General features: G+C 46.9%; 2 protein-coding genes across 6 annotated transcripts in view; one reads left to right on the forward strand and one right to left on the reverse strand.

Moving 5' to 3' along the window:
• MED28 (mediator complex subunit 28) overlaps positions 1 to 15,411 on the forward strand; it is a 50,129-nt gene that overhangs the window by 16,307 nt on the left and 18,411 nt on the right. Inside the window, exons 5-6 of one of the 5 annotated variants that reach the window (XM_017871755.1) lie at positions 4,694 to 4,813; positions 5,959 to 8,533. The exons of 1 other annotated variant lie outside the window; for it this stretch is intronic. In XM_017871755.1, the coding sequence (XP_017727244.1) occupies positions 4,694 to 4,813; positions 5,959 to 6,109 (271 nt within the window). In that variant the 3' untranslated portion in view covers positions 6,110 to 8,533. Of the gene's footprint in view, positions 1 to 2,659; positions 3,716 to 4,693; positions 5,118 to 5,958; positions 8,534 to 15,411 lie in introns of those variants that run through there. 3 more of the 5 variants (XM_017871756.1, XM_017871759.1, XM_017871758.1) reach the window with 3 other exon arrangements.
• Positions 6,823 to 15,411, reverse strand: part of FAM184B (family with sequence similarity 184 member B) — a 160,855-nt gene continuing 152,266 nt past the window's right edge. Inside the window, exons 14-18 of the mRNA XM_017871761.1 lie at positions 14,526 to 14,672; positions 11,687 to 11,804; positions 10,146 to 10,250; positions 8,119 to 8,318; positions 6,823 to 6,941 (exon numbers count right to left, since the gene is read on the reverse strand). Coding sequence (XP_017727250.1) covers positions 6,848 to 6,941; positions 8,119 to 8,318; positions 10,146 to 10,250; positions 11,687 to 11,804; positions 14,526 to 14,672 — 664 coding nt within the window. The 3' untranslated portion in view covers positions 6,823 to 6,847. The remainder of the gene's footprint in view (positions 6,942 to 8,118; positions 8,319 to 10,145; positions 10,251 to 11,686; positions 11,805 to 14,525; positions 14,673 to 15,411) is intronic.

The following is a 15,411-nucleotide window of genomic DNA, read 5'->3' on the forward strand; positions in this document are numbered from 1 at the left end:
TCCTGTCCCCAGAGGTGGAGTCTACAGAGACAGGCAGGTTTCCTTGAGCTGCTGTGAGCTCCACCCAGTTCGAGCTTCCCAGCGGCTTTGTTTACCTACTTAAGCCTCAGCAATGGCGGGCGCCCCTCCCCCAGCCTCGCTGCTGCCTTGCCGTTAGATCCCAGACTGCTGTGCTAGCGATGAGGGAGGCTCCGTGGGCGTGGGACCCTCCCGGCCAGGTGTGGGATATAATCTCCTGGTGTGCCCATTTGCTTAAAGCGCAGTATTGGGGTGGGAGTTACCCGATTTTCCAGGTGTTGTTTGTCTGAGTTCCCCTGGCTAGGAAAAGGGATTCCCTTCCCCCTTGCACTTCCCAGGTGAGGCGATGCCTCGCCCTGCTTCAGCTCTTGCTGGTCGGGCTGCAGCAGCTGACCAGCACCGATTGTCTGGCACTCCCTAGTGAGATGACCCCAGTACGTCAGTTGAAAATGCAGAAATCACCGGTCTTCTGTGTCGCTCGCGCTGGGAGTTGGAGACTGGAGCTGTTCCTATTCGGCCATCTTGCTCCACCCCCCTAGGCTTTCGACTTTCAAACAAACATCTGTGCCACACGTATTCTGCAAATGATCCCATTCAGTCTTCTAGAAGGCTTATAACAGAATCAATATTGTTGTTCCCATTTTCACAGATGGATAAAAAAAAATCTGTAAAATAGGGATAAGACTAGGACTTATCCTCCAGGATTATTTTTGCAGATTAAAGGAGATGTTGAGGCCGGGTGCGGTGGCTCACGCCTGCAAAACCTGCACTTTGGGAGGCTGAGGCAGGAGAATCGCTTGAACCCGGGAGGCAGAGGTTGTGGTGAGCTGAGATTGTGCCATTGCACTCCAGCCTGGGCTACAAGAGTGAAACTCCGTCTCAAAAAAGAAAAAGGAGATGTTGAATGGGAAGTCAGTAGCAAGGGTGCTAGAATATAGCAAGTATTCTTCAGGTGTTAGTGATTTCTGTTGTTCTGGGAGGAGGAGGGTTATGGAGGAAGAGTATGGGATTTAGGAGGGTTAAGCGATTTGCCCAAAGTCAAGAGATTAGTCTTTAACCCTTGGCAGAAGCAGGATTTGAAGTGAGTTTTCACACCTCTCTTCCCTGGTCAGTGTGTTGATAATAGCCCACCCACATGTGGTTCCAGGGTGTTCTTAAGAAGCCAAGGTTGTCTTGGGTGTGGTAGCTCTTTGAAAGGTAGAAAGTTCCACCAAGAAGGCCTTTTTTGTTGAATATTGCTTAGCTTCCAGCTTCCTTGTCAGGCTCCAAGATGCAGATTGCCTGTGGGCTGTCACTCTCCACAGATAAACCTACCTACATCTTCAGGACAGCCTTTTCTTTGAGACAGAGTCTTGCTCTGTCGCCCAGGCTGTAGTGCAGTGGCACAACGGGGTCCCACAGGCAAGTGCTGGGGAAAGGCCAACCCAGCCATCAGGTAGCCTGTGTGTTCTACAAACAGCAACTGGCAGCACTGCCTCCTGCAGGACATTCCTGCCACCCGACATCAAAGCTGGTGGGTGACCTTTTCAGCCATTTGACATTCCCCCCAGAAGAACCGCTGCCTCCCAGAGGTTTAAGCAGTTCTCCTGCCTCCCAAGTAGATGGGCTAATTTTTTTTTTTTGAGACGGAGTGTCGCTCTCTCCAGGCTGGAGTGCAGTGGTGTGATCTCAGCTCACTGCAACCTCGGCCTCCCGGGTTCAAGCAATTCTCCCACCTCAGCCTCCCAAGTAGCTGTCAGGCATGCACCACCCCACCCAGATAATTTTGTATTTTTAGTAGAGATGGGGTTTCACCATGTTGGCCAGGATGGTCTCAATCTGACCTCGTGATCCGCTCGCCTCTGCCTCCGAAAGGGCTGGGATTACAAGCGTGAGCTACTGTGCCTGGCCTTAATTTTTGTATTTTTAATGGAGACGGGGTTTTGCCACGTTGGCCAGGCTGGTCTTGAACTCCTGACCTCAAGTGATCTGCCCGCCTCGGCCTCCCGAAGTGCTGGGATTACAGGCGTGAGCCACCGCGCCCAGCCCATCTTCATATTCTTTACTTAAACTTAATTCTTCATTCATCTTCCCTTCTTTCCTCTTTTCTCCTCTACCCAAATGTCTTAACTGTTGACATTCCCAAGTGTTTGGTCCTTGGCCTCTAGAGGTTGTGAAGGAGCACTGCTCAGTTCTTCCTTCAAGAAAGCGGCTTCAAGGAGTTTAGTTACAAAAGCTCCTGGCATTGGGGATCTGCCGCCATGTTCCTGCCCAGGCTATGCTGGTCCTGGCTGTCACCAAGCACAGTGGAGGTCCAGGTGCTAGGCCATTTCTGCTTGACACAGGATTCCTCTAATGAGCAGTCTGAGGCCGGGCGCGGGAGGCTGAGGCAGGAGAATCGCTTGAACCCAGGAGGTGGATGTTGCAGTGAGCCGAGATCGAGCCACTGCACTCCAGCCTGGGTGACAGAGCAAGACTCTGTGTCAAAAAAATAAAAATTAAAAAAATAGTGAGCAGTCTGCTTGGGCGCTTCCATCAGCCTGGCCACAACATCTTCGGAGCTTTCCTGCCTTCTTTTGCCCCAATGTTCCTTGGCCCACCTGTCAGACCTACATCATAGGCTCTTCCTGTCTTCTGTTTCCTCTCCCCTTTCTCTAAATAGGTGTTTCTCCTGAGAAAGAGAGAAAAAAAACACCTGTCCCTGACTTTCAGAAGCTGACAACACTGTTCGGTCATGTCATTCTCCTGTTGGATATAAACAGTCTCTGAATACCAACTCTAAAGTTGCTCTTAGGCCATGATAAAATAAACCACTTCATAATTTTGTCTAAGCACATACAAAGAAAATTCAGGGTCAGTTTACCACTCACAAAATACCAAACATCCTTCTCCTGGTTAAAATGAGTGACAGCTGCTATATATGTATGTATATATATGCAATTATACCTTTATTCCTACGCTAGTCCACCTTCCTATAAATAAGATGTATTGAGATGCTCAATCCTACAGTCACCCCCACTCTGACAGCATCCAGTCGAGTGAATCCTCACTTCCTTGAAATCACCCAACCAGGGCCAGAATCCTAAAAGAGGTTCTTTGTGACATTCTTTGTCTGAGAAGCCCTATGGTTCTCTGTGATGAATAGACCCAACTTGTTCAAATACAGGCGTTTCTGGTGGGCTTTGGCTGAAGGCATTCACACCCCCCAGTGAATGTCTTGCACTTCTCATTGTGTCTAGGGGCATGCCTGGTGGAGGTCCTGACTGAGACAATTGTGACTGGATGTGGTCTGAGAGCAGGCAGTAGGATGGGGCTTGGGGACCGGCTCACTCACTGCCCAACTGACAGCAAAACCCATCTGGAGCAGCGTGTGAGGTATGGACAGTCACCTCACGAGGGGGTGGCCCAGTTGCTGAGGATTCCACTAGTGGTGCCCTGGGAAAATATCCCTGTGGAGGGGAATGTGAGGAGTCAAACCTGTGGGAGGTAAGAGGAGTACTGCAACAAGGACAGTAGAGTGTCAGTTCCCTGCAGAGGGATAGTGAGAAACTGATGAGGTGACTGTGAGTGCCTGGCGCCTCTGTCGTTATCTTGGAGGCGCTGGTAGAAATAATCAAAACCAATACTGAGGCCAGACAGGATGACTCACGCCTGTAATCCCAGCACTTTGGGAGGCTAAGGTGGGCAGATCACTTTGAGGTTAGGAGTTCGTGACCAGCCTGGCCAACATGGTGAAACCCCATCTCTACTAAAAGTACAATAATTAGTGTGGTGGTGGGTGCCTGTAGTCCCAGCTACTTAGGAGGCTGAGGCAGAAGAATCACTTGAACCGGGAGGCGGAGGTTGCAGTGAGCTGAGATCGCACCACTGCACCCCAGCTTGGGTGACAGAGCAAGATTCCATCTCAAAAACAAACACACAAACAATACTGCATCCTGCGGGTGGAGGTGAAGTGACAGTCAAGATCAGTGCTACCCTTGGAAATCTGACAGATGCAGTAAGACGGTCCCTATCACATAGTTCCATTTAATTTGCCAGCCTCGTCTGCAGAATCCAGATGGATCCTGGAGAAAAATTAACCAAGTGGTCTCAATCACAATTGCTGGGTTGGATATTACATCAATGTTAGAGCAGTTAAGGGCTCAGGTATGTGGTGTGCAAGCCATTGACTGGGTGAATCCATTCTTACCTACCCCAATTACAAAACAGTTTGCATTCATGTGGAACAGATAGTATTCCTTTCAGTTTTGCTACAGGAACATGTTACCTCTTTCATCCGTCATAATACAGCCTGAAGAGATTTACCATCATATCCCATTTTTTCTCTCTCCTAACTTAATCCTGAATTGGATTTCTCTTCATCTCCACTGTCTGTCACTTCTACGCCATCACTGTCATCGCTAGACCACTCTGCTCTTGAGAGATTGATGGAATCATTATGCAAACTAAAACAGAAAGAATGTTTTATCTATCAAATTGTATTTCTTTGTCAATAGTGTTGGGCACAGCAGGTTCATTTACTGCTGGTAAGGGTGTAAATTGCTAGAAACTTGCCGAATGGCAGTTTGGTAATATCAAACAGAAAGCTTAAGTTTGTGTCCTTAAATGCCTTACTTCAATACTCAAGGCATATGGCCTCAAGAAAAAATTATGGAAGCATGCAAAGATTTTGTTAACAAAGATATAATCATTGCAGGGTAGAATTTAGAAATTTAAGAAGATCCTTCAGGCGTCTGCAACAAGAAAGAAGTCAAAACAGATGTACAGTCTCAATTAGTAAAATTCTCTCCCTGCCCAGGATCACACCTCTAGGACTGTGAGTGACATGTTTCCATTGTTTATAAATTATCCAGTATAAGTAAGATATTTTGTTAGAGCAGCCTGAACGAACTAAGACACTCTAAGCAGGAAACTCACAAAAAATATTTGATAATGAAAAACAATATGGCGTGTTAATGTATGATGACAAGTGTTTGTATTTAAAAATGCATTGGGGCCTCTTTTTGATTAGGCAGTAAATTTACCTTTAATATGTAAGTTTGTTTGACAGTTACAATGTGTAATCAGCTTTTTTTTAAGATGATGTGATTGAGGTTAATGTGAGGTGAACTTTCTATTTCCAAGCTGTCTTCATCTAATTTGACCTTTCTGTGGAAAATCAATACAAGTCAACTATTTGTATTGCCCAGTTGTTCAAAGTTTTATTTAAAGAGCAAAGATTTGACAATGCATAGAATTAACATTGGTTTGTGGGCCACCTCCTGGGCCAGCACCAAAGACTGAAAAAATATTTTGCCCCCTAAAAGTTGTATTGAGTCTTGTCAAATCACCTTGCTCCATCAGAAGGTAAGACAAATCGGTGTGGACTGAGAGCAAGGTCAGCACCGTGAACAGCCATTCCGGTTCCTTTAATCCACTGGGAATTCATGCAATGAAGAAGCAACACACCATGAGGCAAATGGCTCAAACCCAAAGACCAGAGGTTCAGGATATAAATATTTTTTTATCTGTAGAGATGGGGTCTCACTCACTATCTTGCCCAGGCTGGTCTCAAACTCTTGGGCTCATGCTATCCTCCTACCTCAGCCTCCCAAGTAGCTGGGACTACAGGCACCCACCACTGTGCCTGGCTAATTATTATTTTTTTGTTTTCTTTGGACTAATTTTTTGTAGAGATGGAGGTCTCACTATGTTGCCCAGGCTGGTCTCAAATTCCTGGCCTGAAGCTCTCCTCCCATCTCAGCCTCCCAAAGTGTTGAGATTACAGCATGAGCCATGTGCACAGCCTAGAAGATCTTTGACTTCAAAGAACAGATAGTGTAGAGACCTTCCCAAATGATCAAGTTGACACTACAGTCATTACATTGAGACTTGTAACTGGGCTAGGATTGGTTATTTACAGAAAAACCTTGTGGTACTTAATTCTAATTCATATTGTTATCTTGCTTAATCCTTGCAAAGCCCTTTTAGAGGTAGATGTTACCCCATCTATAATCTGCTGCTTGTCTTAGACCAAGGAAGTGAAAATATTCAGTCCACCCAAGCATGCTACCATCCATTTCTGGTAGGTTTGGTTTGTTTTCTTTTTAATTGGCTTTCCTGTTTATTTTAACTTTTATTCATCTTCCTATTGAGGTTAGATGTGCATTTTGGAATCGCTTCATTTTACATAGAAACAGCTTTCCAGTGGAGTTGACTAGCATCCTAAGGACAAGTACAACCACTTTTAAAGTAGATCATGGAAATCACAAAGTCTGATATTCTACAAAATGGAGTATGATGTTATGGACACTAGAAATACAACATACAGGTCATTAGTAATGCTAATAACATTTTCCTATAGATGCTTTTTAATAACACTGGTTTGTCTAATGTCAAGATATTTGTAATGAACTGTCACCATGGAACCATGGAAAATTTTTTTTTGGAGACCAGGCTGGTTGGTGTGCAGGAGTTCGATCTTGGCTCCCTGCAACCTCTGCCTCCCAGGTTCAAGTGATCCTTCCGCCTCAGTCCCCCAAGTATCTGGGACCACAGGCACACACCACCATGCCTGGCTAAGTTTTGTATATTTTGTAGAGACAGGGTTTCACCATATTGCCCAGGCTGGTCTCAAATTCCTGGATTCAAGTGATCCGTCTGCCTCCCAAAGTGCTGGGATTACAGATGTGAGCCACTGTGCCTGGCAGAGCAGTATGAAGTGTTAATGCCAAAATTTGTTTTAGCTCTCATATGTAAATCATATTACAAGCATATTATTTGGTTGGTCAGTTTTAGTTCATTCCTTCAATCAGATGATTTAAAAGAAATGTTTTTCAAGTATCCTCTGTGATGTATCCCAAAGATTAGCTTAGAAAGAAAAGTACTTGGTAAACCATTCCTGGTGTGGAGAGCCCTGTTTCTGCTGGGCTTCTTTGGGCTGGGCCGTTTCACCATCTGGTGTCCTAAAAACAAAAAAAGGTTTTTTATATGGTTTTGAAAATTATGCACGAAACAGCTTAATACCCACCATCTTTTCAGGGAAAGGTAACTGCATGTTTACTCTTCAGAAACACCCGAATGGGACTGGCCAACATTAGTAGTGGGAAACAAGTTGTAAAGGATGGGGCTGGGGAGGGAGTACCTAATCCTCATTTTGAAAATAGAAGGTTCACCATTGTTCCTTTGAGACTTAGTGGTTGTAGCTCTGATAATTATGCAGGATTAACCAAACCTACAGATTAAGAGACTTTATTTTTATTTTTTGAGACAGAGTCTCCCTCTGTTGCCCAGGCTGGAGTACAGTGGCATGATCTTGGCTCACGGCAACCTCCAGCCTTCTGGGTTCAAGCAATCATTGTGCCTCAGCCTCCCGAGGAGCTGGAATTACAGGTGCACACCACCACACCCAGCTAATTTTTGTATTTTTTGTAGAGATGGGTTTTGCCATGTTGCCTAGGCTGGTCTCGAACTCCTGACCTTAGGTGATCCACCCACCTCCACCTCCCAAAGTGCTGGGATTACAGGCATGAGCCACTGAGCCCGGCCTGATTAAGAGACTTTAGAATTCCAAGGTGATACAGTAAATCTTGAGGAATAATGTTAGTAATGATACTGAAACTATATTGAAGATTTCTGTGCCAAGTCCTGTGCTCAGCACATCCTATGAATTAATTCCTTTAGTCTCACATTAGTCTGATGAGATAGGTGCTGTATTAAATTTAGAGGCAAGGATATGGAGACCTGGAGAGGTCAAGTGACTTGTCCAAGGCCACACAGCTAAGAATGAGGACGACTAAATTGAATTCAGACCTCCAGGCCAGATAGAGTCCACCTTTTGTATAACCCATGCTGAAGTTTTCAGCTAAGTGATTCAGTGTCCCTTGTCTAATCATCCATGGAAAAAGGCCTTCTGGAATTTGGTACCAGGAATAGTACCCCTTCCAAAGAATGACATAATTCCCTTCTCTTACACAATCTTCCCTTTTGGCTAAATTACTATTTTCCAAGGCAGGGCTTGTTTTACTACTCTTTATATTGCCCAAATGCCAGGTACTTAGCAGGTGCCAGAAAGAATCCTAATTTCCCTCTTGTCTACAGGGAAATAGAATAAGGGCCTCTGTCCCCAACATCCCCTACAACCTTGTGGCAGTTTTTGCATCTGTAGACTGGTTGGGTTTGTAGAGCCGGCCACAGCTGGGGCTTGGGTCCAAGCTGGGTGATTTAGTTATTGGAGGGGCATTAATCCTGGAACTCAGATCGCCACTCAGAAAGTTCTTTGCATAGGAAGCGAGGTTCGGCACGCTGACCACACGGCTGGGCACGTCCTCCATCTTCTTTTTCTGTTTGTATTAGTGGAAATGTTAGTGCAATGCAATGCAAAAAACAAAACAAAGCATTATTATAAAAGCAAAAAATGCTCACCCAATCAAAATTGTATCGAAGAAGCAACAATTTCATTTACATACTTACATGGTATTTTTTTAAAGCACTTTTCCCTCCAATCTTCATTTTGTATTATAAGTAAATATGTATGTTCACAGCCTCTTAACCAAAACTTCTGGAGATGGATGTGTTTTGCAACTCAATTTTGTTTAAGATTTTAGAAGGTCGTATAACACCCCCAGCAGGGGCTGGGCCCACCCTACCCTCAAATGCATTCACATTTCTGGAGTGAAACTTACATTTTGTCACACTGAAGGATACATAAAACTACACACGAGATCACATTAGTTAGGTCACAAGTGTATTGTCCTGTGAACTATTTTAAAATACTATTTCTTGTTTTAAAATGGAGTCTTGCTCTGTCGCCCAGGCTGGAATGCAGTGGTGCGATCTCAGCTCACTGCAACCTCCGCCTCCTGGGTTCAAGCGATTCTCCTGCCTCAGCCTCCTGATTAGCTGGGATTACAGGCATCTGCCACCATGCCCAGCTAATTTTTTTTTTTTTTTTTTTCAATTTTGTTTAAGATTTTAGAAGGTCGTATAACACCCCCAGCAGGGGCTGGGCCCACCCTACCCTCAAATGCATTCACATTTCTGGAGTGAAACTTACATTTTGTCACACTGAAGGATACATAAAAACTACACACGAGATCACATTAGTTAGGTCACAAGTGTATTGTCCTGTGAACTATTTTTAAAAATACTATTTCTTGTTTTTAAAATGGAGTCTTGCTCTGTCGCCCAGGCTGGAATGCAGTGGTGCGATCTCAGCTCACTGCAACCTCCGCCTCCTGGGTTCAAGCGATTCTCCTGCCTCAGCCTCCTGATTAGCTGGGATTACAGGCATCTGCCACCATGCCCAGCTAATGTTTTTTTTGTTTTTTTTTTTTTTTTTTTTTTTTTTTTTTGAGGCGGAGTCTTGCTCTGTCGCCCAGGCTGGAGTGCAGTGGCCGGATCTCAGCTCACTGCAAGCTCCGCCTCTCGGGTTCCCGCCATTCTCCTGCCTCAGCCTCCGGAGTAGCTGGGACTACAGGCGTCCGCCACCTCACCCGGCTAGTTTTTTGCATTTTTTAGTAGAGACGGGGTTTCACCGTGTTAGCCAGGATGGTCTCGATCTCCTGACCTCGTGATCCGCCCATCTCGGCCTCCCAAAGTGCTGGGATTACAGGCTTGAGCCACCGCGCCTGGCCAATGTTTGTATTTTTAAGAGTTGTGGTTTCACCAAGTTGGCCAGGCTGATCTTGAAATCCTGACCTCAAGTGATCCACCCACCTCGGCCTCCCAAAGTGCTGGGATTACAGGTGTGAGCCATTGCTCTCAGCCAAAATACTGTTTTCAAGAACCTTTAGGATTTTGTGATAGTAGATAAGAGAATTGGATGTGAATATGCTCATTGTGAAAAATTCCAGAAATATGTACAGAAGTGGAAGATTCTTACTCTTCTTCTCCCTCCCATCACCTAGATAGAGCTATTCTTAATACTAACACATACTTATTCTAGAAAATTTGGAAAATACAAAATCCCTTAAAAAATAAAAACCACACATAATCTGCCCAGCCAGATACAAACACAGTTAATACTTTGGACTATTTCTCGTGGATTTTTTTTTTTCAATGAATATTTTCTGAGTGTACACCAGCCCATAAATAACCTGTGGTTACCTTTAAGAAAAACGAAATCAATGGAATTGTGTAATGCATTAAAACGAGAAGAACCAATTTACCTTCATGGAAGGGGTCAAATATCCCGGGTGAGGATTGAAAGAGAAAGACCGATTCCGGTGGGACATTGCACTGGGGAATGCTGCATAGTGAAATCTTCTCTCTTCCTGGAAAACCAATACAACTGAGTCTAAGTGAGCCTAACCACACAGCACTGGGTTTGACTTGAAGGAAGATGGCTATGAGCTCAGGCAGAATAGAGAGTGAAGGGAAATCCAGAGGAGGAAGGGGAAGTCAGAATCAAGCTGCCAGACACAAGCTTTTGAGGAAGCACCTTTGCTCTTTGTCCTTTATGTCCCCAGCCCCTCTTGTAAAGAAAAGGGCAAGCTTATGCTTGCCTGGAAATTGGAAATCCAACTGTTCTTAGCATGTGAAGGTAACTTACTGCAGAAAGTTAGTAATTAAGGCAAAGAAAGAAAACCCCCAGGTATGCAAAGGATTTTGCCTTCCTTCTTCCTCTTTTTTTTTGACATTTGTGTTGTCTAACATATACAAACAGAGGGTAATGAAATCCGCCCCCCACTTTACCTGTTATAACAATATGGCCAGTCTTGTTTGTGTGTATCATTTTCCACTTTTTTCTCTCCTGCTGTATTATTACTAAATTTCAGTGATTACATAATTTTCTCTGTAAAAACAGTGATATGTAATGTCTAAGAAATAAAGATTACTTAAAAAAAACCCATGATATGTTTGTTCACACTTAGCAAATGAGCAATAATTCCTTATCAATGCCACCTAATTTTCAAAGCACAGGGAGATACAGAAGTGAGGTGGGCAGGCAGGAGCAGGCAGAGGGGGAGACATTCCAAAGACATGACCAGCAGGCCTTGGTTGGATACTGAATCAGAGCGAGCTCGGTTCTTTTCAAGGGGTCTAGGGAGTGGCTTTGCTAAGTAGAAAACAGGTGGTCATGTTTACAAAAAGAAGATCAACAATGAAAACACTGATTCTACTACAATTCAAACCTAAGCCACTGTAGATTTTCTCAAATTCTGTAAGTTAAAAAACCAATATTAACATGGGGCAGATGCTGTTGGACTTGGGAGTAAAATGATTTTTTTTGCCTTCTATTTTCCTGTATTAACTTTTTAGTGCATATGTCTTCTGTAATAATAGAAAAGAAAGGATTTTTTTTTTCCCTTTGAGACAGAGTCTTGCTCTGTCGCCTAGAGTGGAGTACAGTGGCACTATGTTGGCTCACTGCAACCTCCATCTCTTGGGTTCAAGTGATTCTCCTGCCTCAGCCTTCCTAGCTGGGATTACAGGTGCACACCACCACACCCAGCTAATTTTTGTATTTTTAGTAGAGATAGGGTTGGCCAGGCTGGTCCCGAACTCCGACCTCAAATGATCCACCCGCCTCGGTCTCCCAAAGTGCTGGGATTACAGGCTTGAGCCACTGCACCTGGTCAGAAAGGATTCTTTATAAGGCAAGATGTTAGGGCACCTAGAGAAATGCTGGGTGCAAGTGAACGCCCCTCCCGGAGGAGCCCGCAGTGCCCGGCCAGGCACGTGGGCCAGGCGCCCCCGACAACCTCACCGTGAGCTGCTTGATGATGTCCTCTCTCTCCTTCAGGCGAGTCTGCAGGCGGCCTATGAGCTGAAGGTCCTCTGGCCTGGACGCTCCCTTCCCTGGCTTCTCTCCAGAATCTTTCAGTCTGTTCCAAGCAGGCATGCAGTCAAGTCCCCCTTATGGCAATTACTCAACAAGGAGGGAGATGGGCATACATGTGCCTCAAGGCACACGATGGGAATGCCATCCTGTGTTCCGCCCGGCCAGGGAGGCTCAGCGGCAAAAGCTTGCCCAGGACCCGCCGGGGAGATGGCTTGCAGAACCCAGGATCCCAGCTCTGTCAGGTCCCCTAAGGCTGCAGGGCCAGGAAGCAAAGGCCCGTGTGTGCACCTAGATGGTGCACTCAGCGGGGGCTTCAAGAGCCAGGGATGCTGCTGGGAGAACGGCCTAGGACAGGAAAATGCCGCGAGGGTTCTCTTAATGCTCTGTCGCCATCTGCTGGCGGACACGGAGTGTGGTCAGTGGCTGCTACCCACGGCTTTTTTTGTTTTTTGTTTTTTTTTTGAGACAGAGTCTTGCCTTGTCGCCCAGGCTGCAGTGCAATGGCGCTATCTTGGCTCTCTGCAACCTCCTCCTCCCTGGTTCAAGCGATTCTCGTGCCTCACAGCCTCCCGAGCAGCTGGGACTACAGGCGCGTGCCACCATGCCCAGTAAATTTTTGTCTTTTTAGTCTAGACGGGGTTTCACTATGTTGGCCAGGCTGGTCTGGAACTCCTGACCTTGTGATCCATCCTCCTCAGCCTCCCAAAGTGGCGGGATTACAGGCTTGAGCCCCCATGCCCAGCCCCCACTGCTTTTTCAGCCTGAAGCCCCAGAGGAGTTACTGGGTGATGGGGAGAGGAGGACTGGGGCTGCAGATAATCTACTGACTAGAGTTGGTAAGAGCCCAGGGCTTTGGGTGAGATGACCCGGCTCTAATACTGGCTCTGCTTTTTTCTAGACCTTGGGCATCATTTCAGCTGTGTGTGGGCCTCAGTTCCCTCTCTTTTAAAGTGGGCATGAAACTGAGTGGTTGTGAGAATTCAATGTGATAATGGGAGCCTGGCATATAGTAAGTGCTCCTTAGACGGTAGCTGGTAAAAGCTTTCCTGCTGGCTTTTGGATGATTTGCATTGTATTGGAGACAGTGGAGACGTTTTTAAGAGCTAAGGCTAAAGGTCACACAGGTGACATTTGAACTCAATGCTGCCTGACCTTGGGCAAGTGGCTTCACCTGTCTGGACCTGGCTTGCTGCCATCACATCCTAAATGGTCTTCTTGCTAGTCACCCCCTCCCCCTGTTTCTTCTCAGCAGTCAGAAGTGACCCTGTGAAAAGGCAAGTCAGGCATGTCACTCCTGCCCAGTGCCTTGTGATGGCTTCCCAGGGCACTCTGAACACGTCCAAACTCCTTCCCAACAGGGCAGGGGTTCCTTCACCCAGCTCTCCTCCCCTCCCCCTCCCTCTCTGTTCAGCCACACAAGCCTTTGGGCTGTTTTCAGGAGCATGAAGCAGGCCCAGGGCCCTTGCACCTGCTGTTCCAGCTGTTTCTAATGCTCTTCCTCCAGATGCCTCAGGAGTACCCTCACCTCCTTGTCCTTAAATATCACCTCCTCGCAGAGGCCTTCTTTTGCCCACCCTTGCCACTCCCAATCCTGTCTTCTAGCACTTTCACTGCCTGGTATGAAGTTAACTGCTTTTTTTTTTTTTTTTTTTTTTGAGACAGGGTCTGTTTTGTTTTGTTTTGAGACAGTCTCTCTCTGTAGTCCAGGCTGCAGTGCAGTGCTCCAATCATGGATCACTGCAACCTCAACCTTCTGGGCTCAGATGATCCTCCCACCTCAGCCTCCCAAGTAGCTGGGACCATAGGCACACACCACCATGCTCAGCATTTTTTTTTTTTTTTTTTGTATTCTTTGTAGAGATGGAGTTTCACAATGTTGCCCAGTCTGGTCTCCAGCTCTTGGGCTCAAGCGATCCACCCTGGGCTCAAGCCTCAGCCATGCAAAGTGTTAGGATTACAGGCATGAGCCACCAAGCCCAGCCTGTTTGCTTATTTCTTATCTGAATCCTCAGCAGAATTTGTGAGCCTATGAGAGCATTGTCTTTGTTTTGTTCCCTTCTGTGACTCCAGAGCCTAAAGCAGTGCTGGGCATACAATGGGTCCTTAACAAATATTCCTTGAATGAATACATGCAATATGTATGCATGAGGGACCAGTGGAAGAACAATTCTACCCTGAAGGACTGTTGTGAAGATGAATGAGATGATACAGATTAGAACAGAGCAAATGCTCATAACTGAGCAGCCCTGATCCTTCTGATTTCTTCCAAGTGTGAGGGTTAAACCAATGCTCATCCTCACAGATTCCCAGTGCCCTGCAGGAAAGGGGAGCACAGTCTCCTAAAATGAAGGGAGACTGATGAGCCCCTGGCTTGTTTCCTGCACCCGTTCCCCACCCAGAACTTGCTCTATTGCTGAAGCTGGAGTGCAGGGGCCTGATCTCCACTCACTGAAAGCTCTGCCTCCTGGGCTGGGAGTAGCTGGGATTACACGCGTGTGCCACCGCACCTGGCTAATTTTGTGTTTTCAGTAGAGATGGGGTTTCGCCATGTTGGCCAGGCTGGCCTCCAACTCCTAAGCTCAAGTGATTCGCCTGCCTCAGCCTCCCAAAGTGCTGGGATTCCAGGCGTGAGCCACTGTGCCTGGCCAGGACCCAGGACTTTCAATTTGAAAACCAGGAAAGCCCAGGGCCACTGGGGTGAGTTGGCCACCCTATTGAATGGCACACTTGCTAGTCCCTCCCTGGGGCCCAAGGCCTCACTTACTCAGCTTCTAGGGCAGCCAGCCGGGCCTGGAGCTGGGCCTGGGCACTACTGAAGTCTGCCACCATGGCCTGCATCTCCTTCCGGTGTTCCTGGCGGAGTGTCTCCACCTCCCTGGTCCGCAGGGCTTGCTGAGTCTCCTCCAGCAACCTGTGGTGGATGAAAGCACAGCCAGGCTTGCCCAGCTCCGGGGATGGCGCCCCTTGGGCTCTGGGGTTTATTCCCCTTGTTGCTGCCCAGTTTGGGAGACCTCAGTGGGGAGACGTTGTGATCTGAGGACACCTGTGATAAGGAGAGCTGAGGTCTCTGAGTTGTGGAGTCCATGACAAACCCCCGCTATGCGACCCCTTCTCAGCATCCTCCCATCTCAGGAGAAACCTGAGCATGGGGACAGCCTTCAGGCGGAAGCGATAGAGAGCAGCCCTGCAGGGGAGCCCCAGAAAACACGCTGTTCACTTGGGGCAGGCGGGGAGGCAGGAGGCCGAGATTCTCTCTCAGTATCGCCTGAATGCTGGGACTCGGAGACCTGGGAGACCAGGTCTTTCCTAACAACTACAATGCAGTGGAAAGCTTCCCTGAACCTTTTTTTTGTTGTTGTTTTTGTTTATGTTTTGAGACAGAGTCTTGCTCTTGTTGCTCAGGCTGGAGTGGAATGGAGTGATCTCGGCTCACTGCAACCTTTGCCTCCCGGGTTCAAGCGGTTCTCCTGCTTCAGGCTCCCAAGTGGCTGAGATTACAGGTGCCTGCCACCAGGCGCTGGCTAATTTTTTGTATTTTTAGTAGAGATGGGGGTTTCACCATGTTGGCCAGGCTGGTCCTGAACTCCTTACCTCGGGTGATCCACGTGCCTCAGCCTCCCAAAGTGCTGGGATTACAGGCGTGAGCCACC

The sequence above is a fragment of the Rhinopithecus bieti genome, unplaced genomic scaffold, assembly GCF_001698545.2.
Source record: "Rhinopithecus bieti isolate Rb0 unplaced genomic scaffold, ASM169854v2 scaffold_6151, whole genome shotgun sequence".
NCBI lineage: Eukaryota > Metazoa > Chordata > Mammalia > Primates > Cercopithecidae > Rhinopithecus > Rhinopithecus bieti.